This window comes from Bacidia gigantensis, assembly GCF_019456465.1.
Source record: "Bacidia gigantensis strain McMullin 20006 chromosome Unknown contig_231, whole genome shotgun sequence".
NCBI lineage: Eukaryota > Fungi > Ascomycota > Lecanoromycetes > Lecanorales > Ramalinaceae > Bacidia > Bacidia gigantensis.
In genome coordinates this window covers 1,867,053-1,880,986 of record NW_025408598.1, presented here as the reverse complement: position 1 = coordinate 1,880,986, position 13,934 = coordinate 1,867,053, and the positions used below count along the sequence as shown (strand labels likewise).

Sequence of the window (13,934 nt, the reverse complement as noted above, 5' to 3'; positions counted from 1 at the left end):
CTTATCCAATGAAAGATGTTCTGTAGTGTTGCATCCTAGACATCCTGTGCATATATCCCGCAGAGGGCGGCTCGCGTATGAAGAGATGTCGGAAACTAATTATTGTCAAATCGACCTGATCAAGGCTCACTTGGGCCCAGTGGTAGACACAGTTCATATTCGGACCCAATTCATTGTTGCACTTACGCCGTGTTTGAAATCGCTGGTCAGTGGAAAGACGTTCATCTGAACGGCAAGCACTTAACACGAAATGATAGCCGGAGACTTTGCCCACCTCGAGAGTCTGGACTCCGTACTGGGGTTTCCCTGTGTCTGAACTTATGATCATTCGATGTGAAGCAATGCTCTGACCAGGTTCAATATGGTTCAATGCCAATACTCTACTGCCGAACCGTCATCTAGAATTCTGCAGATACGAGCAATCACGAGAAATCTTCTGACTCGTGAAAGGTAGCGTCTCTTGATTGAGCATGGTCGAGAGATTGAAATTGGATCAAGGTTCGTAGAGAAATTGACGCGTCAAATCGGTGAGCGCTTATCTAGCAGGAGCTGATGCAGACTAGAACTGCAACGCGCAAAAGTCCTCTAGTATTGCTGCTTGCGCGCATCCCGTGGATCTGTAGGCAAGCGTTCTAAAGTCTGTGGTCAAATGAGCTTCGAAAGGGGAGGCAGAGATTGCAAGGTTGCTCAAATCGATTGGCGCATCAATATTCAATGGTTACAGCGCAGCGTTGCTCTGCAGCCGACAGATCGTTCAAAGCCGGGCGATAACGATCAGCAGGAAACATGATGCATGCATAGTCTATAACTTGAATTTAGGGGGCGTTGCAGTGATCTAGAGAGCCTTGTTCAAAACAAACAAAATGACAAATGTGAAGATTCATTTGAATTATGAATTATGCAGTGAATAGATTTGATCAAATACGGTGGGCGAAGAATCTTTTTGTGCCATAATTGTGACCCTGGGCTAGGAGATAAGCCGCTCATAAGAGCGATCAAGGGGAATGAATTCGTGATTTCGTCATTTTACTCACTGCAGGGCAAGCTGGCCTACCATGTTGAGTCCCTGTATGCCACTTATCGTAAGGCGATACCGCGATCACATTACCAAGGAGTGACCCAATCGTTGTCGCTTATACTGCCGTCATGCTGTTCCAAGCATTCATGCCATTTGAGCTTGATGTAGATGGTGATATCACAATTTTTGGCGTGAGAAAAGGGGCTGGTCCACCGCTTCTCCTTCTGCATGGGTATGATCAATGAAAGATCCCGAGATCACGATCCATACCTGATGAATTGGTAGATTTCCAGAGAATCATCTCATGTGGCATCGCATAGCCCGTCGATTGGCACAGAAATACTCAGTAGTGGCAATTGACCTCAGGGGCTATGGCAAATCTTCAAAGCCCGCAGGGGATGACTCACACGCTATCTACAGCAAAAGGACAATGGCGAAAGATTGCATCGCCGTGATGACCAAGCTTGGGCACGCAAAGTTCTATATCTGTGCGCACGATCGAGGAGCCCGCGTGGCTCACCAGCTCTGTATTGATCATCCGTCTCACGTTGAGAAAGCCATATTGCTCGACATTGCTCCCACCCTGGCGATGTACGAGCAGGCTGACATGTTATTCGCAACGGCCTACTATCACTGGTTTCTGCTAATCCAGAAAAGCCCCTTCCCGGAAACCCTGATCTCTGCTAATCCTGAAGCATTCATGGATTATCAAATGGGCGGACGACATAGTCCAACCATTCAGATCTTCGATTCAGAGGCCTATGACTCATATTTGGAAGCGATGAGAGATCCCGCAGCAGTGCACGCCATGTGCGAAGACTACAGAGCTGCAGCGACTATCGACCTGGAGCACCAAAGAGAAGACATCAAAGAGGGGAGAAAGATACAATGTCCCCTAATGATTCTCTGGGGCAAGAACGGGCTAATTGAGAAGAAATATGATGCTATTGCAGAATGGAAGAAAGTCTCTGCCTCCACGGTCGAAGGTGAGGCACTGGATTGCGGCCACTACATCCCCGAAGAACTGCCCGAAACTCTCCTTGAAAAGATAGAGACTTTCTTAACCGACTAACGAAAATAAATGAATCTCTTACAGCACCTAATTTGACAAGAAAATACTTCATTAACTCAAACTACTACCGTTAATCTAAACCCTCGAATGCCTCCTCGGGCTCACCGGTCTCCCCCTACTCTTCTTCTCCTCCTCACCCCTTGCATGCCTACCCTGCGCATCCGTACTAAGTGCCTGCAACTCCAACTCCCTAGCATTAGCCCTACATACGCTCTTCAGACTCTGCACCCTCCTGATCGTGTTTCGTCTCTCCCCTTTCCCCTCTCTGTCCCCTTCAATGACGTTTCGCATATCGATCATCAGCGGCGACGAAGGCGGCGACATCCCGATGTCCTGGAAACTTAAGAAGTCAGTGGGCTGTTTTGGACGGTTGGGGGTTGCAGGGGGGTGCGCGTGTAGGGGGAGGAGAGACTCGAGAGGGCTGTGGCGTGGGGAGAGGCGCAGAGGACCGTTGTGTGGGAGAGGTTGATTGTGGGGAGGGTTTTGGCTGTGGTGGAGGCGGAGGTGGGGCTGCGGTTCTTTCTTTGGAAGAGGGTGGGGATGGTGAATGTATGCATTGCTTTGTGTTTGTGTGTGGGTGTGGAGATTGGTAAGTGAAATGCTTGTTGCTTATGAAGTTGGATTGTTTGCTCTTTTGGATAGCTTTGTAAGTGGGTTTCTTGTTATGCGAAATGTTTCTCTGTGTGGTATGACATTTTCTTGGTGGAAGATGGGATATTATATCATAATGCTATTGTTTGCTATTGATTGTTTTGCTCTTAGTTGCAAAACAAGTCTATTGTCTTTTTCCGTTGCAATTGTTTTCATCAAAAGAGTAGCCTTCCAAAACCATTGTTCCAGCTCCACCAACGTAGACTGAGCTAATAGCTTCGGGTACCCAGCCTCTTCGAAAGTCGTTCAAGAGGCTTTGAACCTTGCTAAACACTTGATCAAGATCCGTTCTTGCTCTTTTGTTATCACGAATTTGCTCGCTTTATGGCTGGGTGCTTGATCAGGAGCCGGATTATGTCTTGCCTTTCGCGTATGAGTCACTGGCGGTGGACACAGCAAGCTTCGATCCTGGAAAGATGGAGGAACATTATGGGTGTACCTTTGCGTTGGGACTTCATGGACGACGATCTTCGGTTGCGTACATTTCTTTTCCTGCATCTCGTTGTGGGACTGTCGAGGGCCTGACCGTCGAGGACATAGTGATGGGCAAAGCTGTTCGAGTCTGCACTGAACGAGCGCAAGATCCGGGTCGAGCTGGCTAGAGGCTATCTCTTGAGCTGGTAGATTGAAGTGTTGGACCATTTCGCGATGTGGCAAGGAGTGCGTAGTACAGTCCAAAGCTGCAGCTACATCTAACCAAAGTTCTCTGTCCATCGTTGCGTCTCTGAGATGGGGTGATGAATGAGTACGATGAGCAGTGTCGGTCGATGGGTAGTTCGGACTTGTGTCCAAAGCTTTAGGCGTAATTATAAGTGGCTCATTGTTGGGGATCGTTATCATTGTTCCTGGGAGAAGCAACACGCCCGAAGACCAATCACAATCATCAACACGTGATTCACTTCATATCCCCGCACGTCGTCATTCGCTGTGAGTCCACAGGCAAATTATTCCATGTCACCGGTTCTCCCGCGTCGTACATCTGTCATGTCGAGGCTTCGTCCCTACCATCGAGATTGTTCGCTGCACCTAGTTGAGTTCAATACAGTCTGATAATTCTGAGGAACCATTGGCACAGGCCTTCAATACACACGTCATATAATGTCTTCTCCTCTAGGCTCGTCGCAGACTTCATCGGAGTCGCCCATTGACTTCCGCATTGCAATCATTGGTGGTGGCATATGTGGCCTAGTACTCGCTCACGGATTGAACAAATATGCTCATATCGACTACAATATATATGAAGCTGCTGAAAGCACTAGCGACATCGGAGCAGGTATCAGCTTTGGGGCCAATGGTCAGAATGCACTCAAAATCATCAATTCCTCAGCTTTTGCAGCATTTGAGAAGCACGCTACAAGGAACAAAACATCTTCATCGCCAGACGTCTGGTGTAAATATGTCATTGTGAGTCTAGACATTGAGACAGCAGAACAGAAGCTAAGAACGCTTTAGGGCAAAGGAGATGGCGCGGGAAATGAGATTTTCACCTTGACGGCTGACGGAGGCTTCCGATCATTCCATCGCTCCAACTTCCTTGGAGAGTTGTTTGAAGCCGTGCCTTCTGAGCGTGTGCATTTTGGTAAGCAGTGCGTACGTATTGAGGACAATGAGGGAAGTCCCGTCATCATTCATTTCAGCGATGGTACTACTGCCACGGCCGATGCGATAATTGGCGCCGATGGAATTCACTCCACCATCCGGTCTCAGGTAGTTGGAGAGAACACTGGGAAGCCAGAGTATACCGGATGTGCAGCCTACCGGGGTCTCATTGATATGGATCTTGCAATCAAGACTATGGGCCCAAACGTGCAGAATAGCAGGATTGCTTGCGGCCCAGGTATGTGGCGATGCTCTTGTTCGGAACATTTCCTAACAGAATTGCAGGTTCTGCAATAGTCAGCTATCCCATTGAAGATGGGAAAACGCTTAACATTGTACTCTGTGATTTTGAATATGGAGAATGGAATCATGAAGATTGGATTGCACCAGTCGTTTGGGACGAAATAGAGAAGCGCTTCAGTGGATGGGAGGACAATTGCCAGGGTCTCATTAAGGTAAGACGACGTGAATCATACAAGATGAAGATGACCATTACTAATTTCAAGTAAAGCTTATGAAGGCGGACAATCACCAAGCGTGGAGTCTCTGGCAGGTCCCAAGCCTTCCCACCTTTTACAAGGGCCGCGTCGCATTGATAGGTGATTCCGCACACGCTATGACGCCTTTTGCAGGTCAGGGCGTTGCCCAGGGGCTGGAAGACGTCTTGGTTCTGGAGAAGCTGCTTGGAACACTGACAGACAACGACAAAGCACTGGACATTGAACGTGTCTTGTCTGCGTATGATAAGGTGAGGAGGCCGAGGAGCCAGGATATCGTAAAGCTTTCTAGGGAGACTGGACAGCTATTTGCGTTACAACTGGCCGGTATCGGAGACGATAGGGAAGCGATTGCAAGCCACCATCTCGGTAATACGCAGAAGCTGGGGCACCCCAATCTGCAGAAGCAGATCCACGAAGCAATTGGTTGGTCTTCAGCGTCAGAGGCAGACCCCGCGCGTCTTTGCCACCTTGATCTTGCAACCGGCAATGTTCCAAAGGAAGACTCAGATTCTGAGTAAGGGCATGTGATTCCATCATAGATAGTAGATAGTACGCAAGCCTTGTGGGTAGTACTGTAGAAGGAACCTTTGCGCCAACCGCTGTTATCACACTTAATCCTTTGTTTCGGCCCACCACAAAGGCGTACGTGTAATTCACTCTACCCCTCCTCTATCGTCATTGTCCATCAAACAAAGCTAGGCTGGTGTCACGCTGACCTTAAACGAAGCTATCTTACGCGCATACTTCTCTTCACCTCTCATTCTTTACATCTAAAATCCCTTCTCATAGCTGATTCGTCCCTTTTTGATTCGTCATACAAGTCCCGGAATCATGGCGACAGCCAAAGCAGGCCCAAGGTCAAGCAATCCAGTCCTTCTCTGGCTCAAGTCAGTCGACAACGAAGCCGATACCGAAAAAGACACCGAAGAAGACGTAGTGGAAGGCGGCGTCAACCTCCCAGAACTGATGCCAGAGACATACAACACAGAAAACCGCTCGAAATGGACTGGTGAGCCAATGAAGCTCATGCTCCGCGATGGTAGCTTGAGGGTCCTGCATCTTCCAGAAGAACAACCAACAGGCAGCACTCAGCGCGAAGGAAGTCCAAAAGCCACACCCGAGAAAGAGGAAGTCTATCTTACGCCACAGAAACGAAATGACTCTATTCATCCGACTGAGCCAGTGAATAAGGAGAAGAGTATTTCGGAAGAACCTCCCGTCCGCCGCTCAACCGACTGTGATGTTAAAACAGGAGCGAAGACGGAGCCAGGTACGGAGAAGAAGAAGAGACGTCGCCGCCGTAGGAGGCATGGGAAGGGTAGCATTGGAGATTTAGAGAAGCAAGATGAGAGTGGATTGGAGAAAAAGGAAAGACCACTTGGTGAGATGTGGCGCTGACTGAAGTCAGAGAGAACAATGGCGCGAGTGGGAAATATCAACAAGAAATCCAGAGAAGACACTCGATCCCTTACTGTGAATACTTTGGGAACAACGTTCTCCATGGACACACTACCCTGCAAACCCTCAACGTTGAGAACCAGCTGATCGCCTTCGAACGCAAGATACATCACGGAAGGCTGATAAAAGTTCAAGGAAGTAATTACTTCTGAGTCTCTCGGGAGATAATGGCTATATGCTCGTCTTTCTGATACTTCATAATTCTCCGCATGGAGACAAAGGACAAGATAGTCCAACGACGATCTCTCGAAGAATTGATGGTCTTGTTGACCAGGTAAAAGCTTCAACTGGAGGAGCAGCCAACTCGCTGGTCGGATATTTTCGGGCGCTTGTGGAAAAAGGCGAGATCAGGAGATCGATTTTACGGTGACATGAAAATGTAAGATGTGGTTGGAATGGATAGGGTGCTGTTGGTGAAGTGTGGCATCCCTGGACAGTCTTTGGTCAACTGGACATGGCCCTGCAGAGGGTCTGGATAGACATAGTTTCTATCTTGGTCTATTGGTTGTTTTGGACATTTGATTGGAAGTGATAGGATGCTTTTGACTTTCATCATGTAATTGATATTATAGCCTACGAAGTACATTGCATTGTCATACAAGCTGTTCGAGTCTACAATTCTCTTGGGCAACACATTCCCCCTGTTAGCCCCTGGAATTTAGGCGTCATTAGCGCCCGAACAGGGTCTTATAGGCGTCTAGCTCTAGGGCATCTTTGCGAGTACTAGACTTGGCATGATCGCAATTTCCCGGTGTCGATTTTTTACAGTCTGTCATCATTCACAGGTCATTTCAAACCCACAGCTCCCGTCGTTTATTGTATCGTGTCTTCGTCTTAGCCTCTTCTAGTGTTCATAGAGAGCCCCGAAAGCCATGTAGTCGCGACTGTTGGAGAGATGCTTTAGCTTCTTCAGCAAAGGTCTGATTATGGGAGGTTGAGGTATGTGAGCGTCAGCTATTGTGTAGCATCAAAGTTGCATGTGCGTACGCTACTTCTATTCATCGAATCAACGTCTATTCTTTCTCTTCTACCTTGCAGCATATACATGGCCAGTTTGCCCTTTCTCTCAATCCATTGAAAAAGATATGATCGCGCTATGAACGGGTCAGCCGACTGAACGTTGCACCGGTTGTCTTGGGACTTCATGTGGCTTGCTACGGCAGCATGTCAAGGCATGCTCATTGGTAGAAGCCGTTCGGCCTTCGCTAATTAGACTTGGCACGCATGAGGCCACTCGTATTTTAATATCAGCCATTTCAGCCTCGGGCACTATGTGTCACGGCTGCATGAAGGCATACAAGATACCTCAAAGCCCGCTCAGAGATGCTTTTCAAAAAAATTCAAGAGCAAACCTCAGTGTCCCACCCAAAAGCTCAACCCAAGACAAATTGCCTATTCCCAAATTTATCTGCTCCAATCTCCCCAAGATGTATCCCACGCTCATCGCAGTCGCCCTTGCTATGACCAGCAAAACTCTCGTAACAGCGTCTCCCCAATCCAAGCCTCCCTGCACCAAACTCGTCCTCCCCACAAATTTCTACGGCATCACCAACACTTCCCCAGCCGGCACACTCGACTACGGCCCCCACAAACCCGACCCCTACTTCGACTTCCAAGTCTCGCAAACCAGCGACGGCGGACAAGGTCTCCCTCAAGAATCCGACCTAATAGCGACCTACACGACCCTCCCCTGCAAATCCACCGAGCAATACCAACTCGAATTTTACTTCGACCCGATCTCCGACTACAGCTACAGCGGGCCCAACACACGCATCGACATCTGGCGCGTCGACGGCAACATCCCCCGCGACAAGAACGGCAAGGGCAAGCCGACCTGGAACAATATTGGGCAGTTTGCGGAGATTTATGTGGGGGGGTTCAAGATGCCGAGTAGTGAGGCGGAGCAGAAACCGACGAGTTTCTTGGTGGGGAATTTTCTGTGTAAGAGGGAGACGAGCTTTAGGGTCAGTATTGCGAATAGTAAGGATGGGAATCCGGAGTTGAGTGGGAGTGTGAGGTATCCGCAGGAGTATGCGGGGGCGAAGGAGACGGGGCTGAGGGTTAGGTATAATTGGAAGTGCTAGGGGATGCGCTCTTGACTTGGGGAACACTGAAATAAGCGAGGCTTTCTTTGGCATTGCTTTGATTTTCATTGAGAGTGACCAAATTCGTTCAAATTCGTTTTTCCATTAATCTGTATTGTACAGGTAAATTTTTGGGTAGCTCTTTTTTTCGCCACTGCGGCAAAAAATATATATTGTTGTCTACGAGCACTTTGAATACATACGACCACAGGACACGGACAATACGGGTTCCCGTCAGCTCACCCAAAGTCAAACCGTGTACCGATCGAGTAGTAGTTGGGTCGGTGACGACCAGCGAATGTCGATTGTTGTATGTTTTTGATTTTTCGCACCTCTCAATTATGAACACATGTCTCTGTCATTTTTTTGGATTTTTTGGCAAGGGATTCTAAGGAGAAGGAATTTCACGATGATAAGATTTCAGTCGCAGACGAAGAAGACCACCACCCTCACTTGAGGAACATACTTAGTCTGTTGCAGCTCTCTACAATGTATCTCACTTGGCATCCACAACCAAGCCCGAGAATTGCGTGAGATTTACATTCGAGGCATTAAGTAAGGTCTTCAGCCCAGCCGTGATGAGCTACGTCGAGACGCAATCGTGCCATGGTACGCTGGGATAAGGAAGCAACATCCATCTCAACTCAACGGCAGCCATCAGGCTCGTTTGCAAGAAGTTAAGTAGGCCTGATTGCCGGTGCCGATGCTTCACAATCAACACGAGATGATTACATCTGGAAAAAGCAAAGGTCAGTTTTTAGACCGTCAGATTAGATCAAGCCTGCTGCAATAACACCTGCAGATATCACGGGCCTAATGCGAGACTTTTATCTAAAGTCACACGATAGCCGACGTGGTGCCGGTAGTCCAAGTACCTCTCGCAAAGCACTACAGGCAATTAAAAGACAGCACTCAGTCAAGAAGCGCAAGCGAAACAGGTTGGTTTAATACCTTGATACTATATCCTTGTCTACAGTTTGTCTCTCAATCATGGTATTTGACCATTGTTCCAGAAAACCGTGCAGATCTATATGAAAAGAATGTGAAAGTTGCTATGGGCAACTAGTAAAACATGTCCTTGGTCCCCTCGCTGCTGCCCCTACATCGATCGAGACCTGAATATCTCGCATTGCAAGATAACCGCCGTTGCATACATTGCACAGTCTGTAGCTTGTTCATTATATCTGTCGAGATCTTCAAATTTCACGCTTTCAGAAGGCCGCCTTTGCATATTTTGCACGTTGTCTTGAATATTCAAAATTCAAAATGAAATGTTGTCGCTTGAGATAGAATCATGGCCTATCTTCTACGGTTGCCGCCTTTACTGTTGCCATGACTGTTGCCATTACCGCTACCATTACCGTTGCCATGGTTGTTGGACTGTGTTCCTTGGTTGGCATTGTTGGTTTGATTCCTCTGCTTGGTCTTATTGCTTCCCCTCTTTTCATAAGGATCTGCAGGCTTGGGAGGCTTGTTGGAGAGCTCGTCCCTCCGATCTCCGCATTTTATGCAACCTTGCTTGTAATCGACAATCTTAGGGCATGAGCATGTACCGATGTGCTCTTTTTTGAAGCATGAAAGAGTAGCGGTCTGTTTGCATGTCATACTATCAAAAATCGAGTTAGCAGGGCAGTAAATCATGACACAAGCCTGGGGAATAGGTCATGAAACTTACCAGTGATGACTTCCATCAGCGTAACCCTTTGTCATTTGATCTTCTAGGCGATGTCAAAGACTGAATAGAATTACAAGAACAGTCGGGGAGTGCTAGTGAGTAGCTTGAGTACTCTGAGAGATTTAGCGGTGATTGAAAATCGTTGAGAAACTTAGGTTGCAAGATTGTCTGAAGAAACAGCAAGCAGACATGGGAGATGATATACCCACCCTAGCTGAAGATCTGTACGACACTGTCAGACTGCAAGTATGGCTGTGATACGTGAGTCTCTTTGGCATCGTGACCATGATCACATTGCATAGACAAATACTTGGACACAAAGCCTTTGTGCGACGACCATTGCGGTCGTTAGACCCAGTCACTCTCATCAGCGCCGTCATTGATTGTGTCGCCTGGGCCCTTGATTTGGTGACAAGTATCGGCGGGTTTCAAACAATGAGCAGATGTTGATAGGCTCTTGTGACACATTGCCGAATGCGGTTAGCCGGTTGCCACTTGTCTGCCTATTTCACGCCTTCAAAGTCTCTGTACTCCCACGCTTTTCCCTTCAAGCCTCAATGCTTGAGTCTGTTATGGTAATCTCAACGACTCGCAAGTCAACAATCTAAGCAGTCGACGCTTCATCGAATGGCGCTACGTGTTGAATGTTCAAATGCCGAGACCACTGCTCCGCACAACGTTGCATCAATTGAGGACAAATCCAAGATCACAAAAGAGTCAGTGAGGCACATGGAAACATCAGAAGAGATTCATGAGCCAGAAGCAGCGCAACATGGCTCGTCGAGCATCCGGGAATCGCACAGCCGCTCTACTATAGAGCCAGAAGCAGCACAAGATGGCTCGTCGAGCAGCCGAGAATCGCACAGCCCCTCTACTACAGAGCCAGAATATACGACGAGTGATTGCGGCGACGTTGGAGACTTCTATAAGCCTCTTCTTGATGTCATAAACCTAGAAGCGCTATGCCTTGCGAGTATTCGTGCTCGTTTCCGCCTTGATACTGTATCGCTGGCTGGCTCAGCCATGTTGACATGCCAGATCGCGGATATTCCGATGATGGGGGCCAGTCATGCCGTTTGGATGATCGAGTTTTCGGATGGTGTCAAGTGGATCGCCCGCGTTCCAGGTCATTCATACCGCTCATTTGGCGACGATGAGAAGCAAGACATGATGGGAAGGATCAAAGTAACCAAATTCATCCGCAAGAACACTAGCATCCCGATGCCCGATATTTTCGCATGGCAGCTAGACAAGGGGAACCCTGTGCGAGTACCGTACACTCTGGAAGAGTTCATCGAAGGTCGCCTGCTGTCAGAGCTTTGGACAGATGAGTCTTGGACGACAGAAGAAAAGCGACTGAGAGTTCTGACACAGCTGGCGCGCGCGATGTCTGGTCTGACCGCATTCACGTTTGATCAAATTGGCACATTGACTATGCAAGATAACGGCCGCCCTGGCGAAATCAAAAAAATGCTCTGCCGAGATAACGATAATCTGGACGACAATGAGATTTGGGGCGAAGAGTTGTACACTATGGGGCCGTATTCAGCGATGAGTGATTATTTGCGTGAATGCCACGAAGATCCCAAGCCAGTCGAGACCGAAGAAGCGAAGTGGACATGGGCACTTCACCAATTGGAACGTTTGGCGATCGATTCAATCCCTGACTCGATCGATAAAGCTGGCTTCGCTCTGGGGCACGGGGACTACAACTCGCATAACATACTTGTCAACGATGACGGTGATGTGACAGGTATCATTGACTGGAACGCTTCTGTAATGCCCCGTGCTTTTGGATGCGCTAGATACCCAATTTGGCTTACGCCTGATTGGGATCCAGTCAAGTATGGCTGGGAATTGGAGGACGTCCGGGAATTCGACTCGCCATCCCAATTACTCAAATACCGGCAAATTTATGCGAAAGCTTTTGCAGAAGCCGTCACTGAACTCAATCTACCGGGAGACAGTCATTATGCAACTGATGATACGAAATTATCACCATTGATTGAAGCAATTTGGTATGCGCGAGATCAGGACGGTGTCGAAGGCCCATGGATCATCTTACGGCTCTTACATTGGGCATTTGATGGCAAACCTCCTTGCACGATGAAAGAGTATTTTGATGCCTGGCAAGTTGGTCAAGCAGGGGAATTGACGGCGCTGATTCGGGATGCTTTCAATAAGATGTGGCACGCTGAGCCGGAAGATCCTGCTGAGTATCAAGTGACATACAAGCAATTTCTTGATGCTATGCGACCTCAGGACTGATGACACCGATGCTTTTTAGATTACAATACTCACAGTACTAGTGAAGTCAACGATGCTCATATTGAACGCTCTCTTCATGTCATATTGATTACTGCTAATCTGCGTCGTTCTATTCTAATTGCCGTACACAGTCATTGTTCTCTTGATTGCGCAGCAAAGTATTAGCAATATGCTACAATCGCATTGTTCACATTCCCTGTTCTACAGCATCTCCATCGCACAAAAAGACAACATTAAAACAAAGCGATTATATACTGACCTTCTTACACCAAGCTGAGCGCCGCGTATCCTCCTCCCGCATCCTAACTCCACAGGAAAACACCTCTTACGCCATCATAAAACTCGGGACTACAGAATTCAATCATACTGCAACAGGCGTCATGGCTACAATCCACCTTCAACAGGCATCATATCACCGAAATGCACCACCTACAGTTCTCAGACCAGGCAAGGGCAAACCATCTAACTTGCATCGTCGCCGGCAGATGTCTAGACAAAACCAGCCACTGCCTTCAATTCATGAGATACCTCATAACTTGCGGGCAGGGGAAGCCAGCAGTGCAGAGAACAGATCAGATCAAGCCCAAAGCCAGCCTCGAGCAGCATATGATGTCTTCCCGTATCAAGACATTAAAGGGGGCCACGAAGCCTGGTCCTCCTACGTCGAAGACACATTAAGAACCTACATGCCATCTACGCGCAACAACAATCTCCGTTCAAGTCTGCAAGCTCGTCTAGCTCAACGCCAACCATCTACGCCCTCTTTCCAATCCCTCCACTCCAGCCCCATCTTCAACAGTCAATTCACTAGTTCAAAAGCACAAGTACACCCTCCATATCCCTGTACTCCCCCATCCAGATCCCCAGCACACAGCATTTCCAACTCCCTCAAAAGCTGGCCCACTTTCCTCGAAAACACACTCAAGGCCTACATCCCCTCCTCTATTAAGCACAAAGCGCTTCCCTCCAGCCTACAGACTGGCTTCCTGCATCCAGAGACAGGAAAGTCATGGTGGCGACCCCAGTACAGTGACATCGACACCAATGATGTAGGCAGTGAGATGAGTACGGCGTATGTACCTGGTGTTGACCGTGAGAAACAGGGTGTACCACAAGTCGCCGAAGCACCACCATTCTCTGACTACTTCACCACAGCCAATGATCCCCCATCGACAAAGATTAGAATCGCAGACTTCCAACCCAAACCCCAAATCCAACCCCAACCCCACTCCTCCAAAACCAATACCAAAACGCCAAATCCCTTCACCTCCCCCCAGATCTCTGCCAAGTGATCCGCCAGAACCTGACATGGGGATACAGCCCGACAGCGCGGTACGAGGAGCACGGATGGGTATTGAGTCGTGAACACACTGTTGCTGTTGCTGCTGATGGTAGTAGACACGGGCACAGCGAGGGGAGGAAGAGTTTCTGGGAGATGGATTTTTTGGCATGGCGATGAGAAAGCCGCACTTACCTACAGATATTAGATCGGTAGGAGTGATGGGTAAAGGTCGCAAGAAAACGAACTCAGGGGTGGAGGCTAGTCCGGAAGTCGCAAGTATTTTGACAGCAAAAGCGTGGTATAATTGTAAAAAAGAGTAGATTCCTG

The 13,934-nt window shown here is 48.3% G+C and overlaps 6 protein-coding genes across 6 annotated transcripts; 5 read left to right on the top strand and 1 right to left on the bottom strand.

The window, feature by feature from the left end:
• Positions 1–1,146: 1,146 nt before the first annotated feature.
• KY384_004566 (uncharacterized protein) lies at positions 1,147–2,090 on the top strand (the record flags this gene model as incomplete). The annotated part of the gene is made up of 2 exons (XM_044813071.1): positions 1,147–1,250; positions 1,304–2,090. The coding sequence occupies 2 exons, from the start codon at positions 1,147–1,149 to the stop codon at positions 2,088–2,090; spliced, it is 891 nt and encodes a 296-aa protein (XP_044670491.1).
• Positions 2,091–3,839: 1,749 nt separating this feature from the next.
• On the top strand, positions 3,840–5,358 carry KY384_004565 (uncharacterized protein; the record flags this gene model as incomplete). Its single annotated transcript, XM_044813070.1, has 4 exons — positions 3,840–4,145; positions 4,194–4,578; positions 4,626–4,795; positions 4,852–5,358. 4 exons carry the CDS (start codon positions 3,840–3,842, stop codon positions 5,356–5,358), a joined length of 1,368 nt encoding a protein of 455 aa, XP_044670490.1.
• A 313-nt stretch (positions 5,359–5,671) lies between these two features.
• KY384_004564 (uncharacterized protein) lies at positions 5,672–6,238 on the top strand (the record flags this gene model as incomplete). The annotated part of the gene is made up of 1 exon (XM_044813069.1): positions 5,672–6,238. One exon carries the CDS (start codon positions 5,672–5,674, stop codon positions 6,236–6,238), a length of 567 nt encoding a protein of 188 aa, XP_044670489.1.
• A 1,487-nt stretch (positions 6,239–7,725) lies between these two features.
• On the top strand, positions 7,726–8,382 carry KY384_004563 (uncharacterized protein; the record flags this gene model as incomplete). Its single annotated transcript, XM_044813068.1, has 1 exon — positions 7,726–8,382. One exon carries the CDS (start codon positions 7,726–7,728, stop codon positions 8,380–8,382), a length of 657 nt encoding a protein of 218 aa, XP_044670488.1.
• Positions 8,383–9,681: 1,299 nt separating this feature from the next.
• KY384_004562 (uncharacterized protein) lies at positions 9,682–10,092 on the bottom strand (the record flags this gene model as incomplete). The annotated part of the gene is made up of 2 exons (XM_044813067.1): positions 9,682–9,988; positions 10,058–10,092. 2 exons carry the CDS (start codon positions 10,090–10,092, stop codon positions 9,682–9,684), a joined length of 342 nt encoding a protein of 113 aa, XP_044670487.1.
• A 592-nt stretch (positions 10,093–10,684) lies between these two features.
• On the top strand, positions 10,685–12,325 carry KY384_004561 (uncharacterized protein; the record flags this gene model as incomplete). The annotated part of the gene is made up of 1 exon (XM_044813066.1): positions 10,685–12,325. The coding sequence occupies one exon, from the start codon at positions 10,685–10,687 to the stop codon at positions 12,323–12,325; it is 1,641 nt and encodes a 546-aa protein (XP_044670486.1).
• Between the last annotated feature and the right edge of the window lie 1,609 nt (positions 12,326–13,934).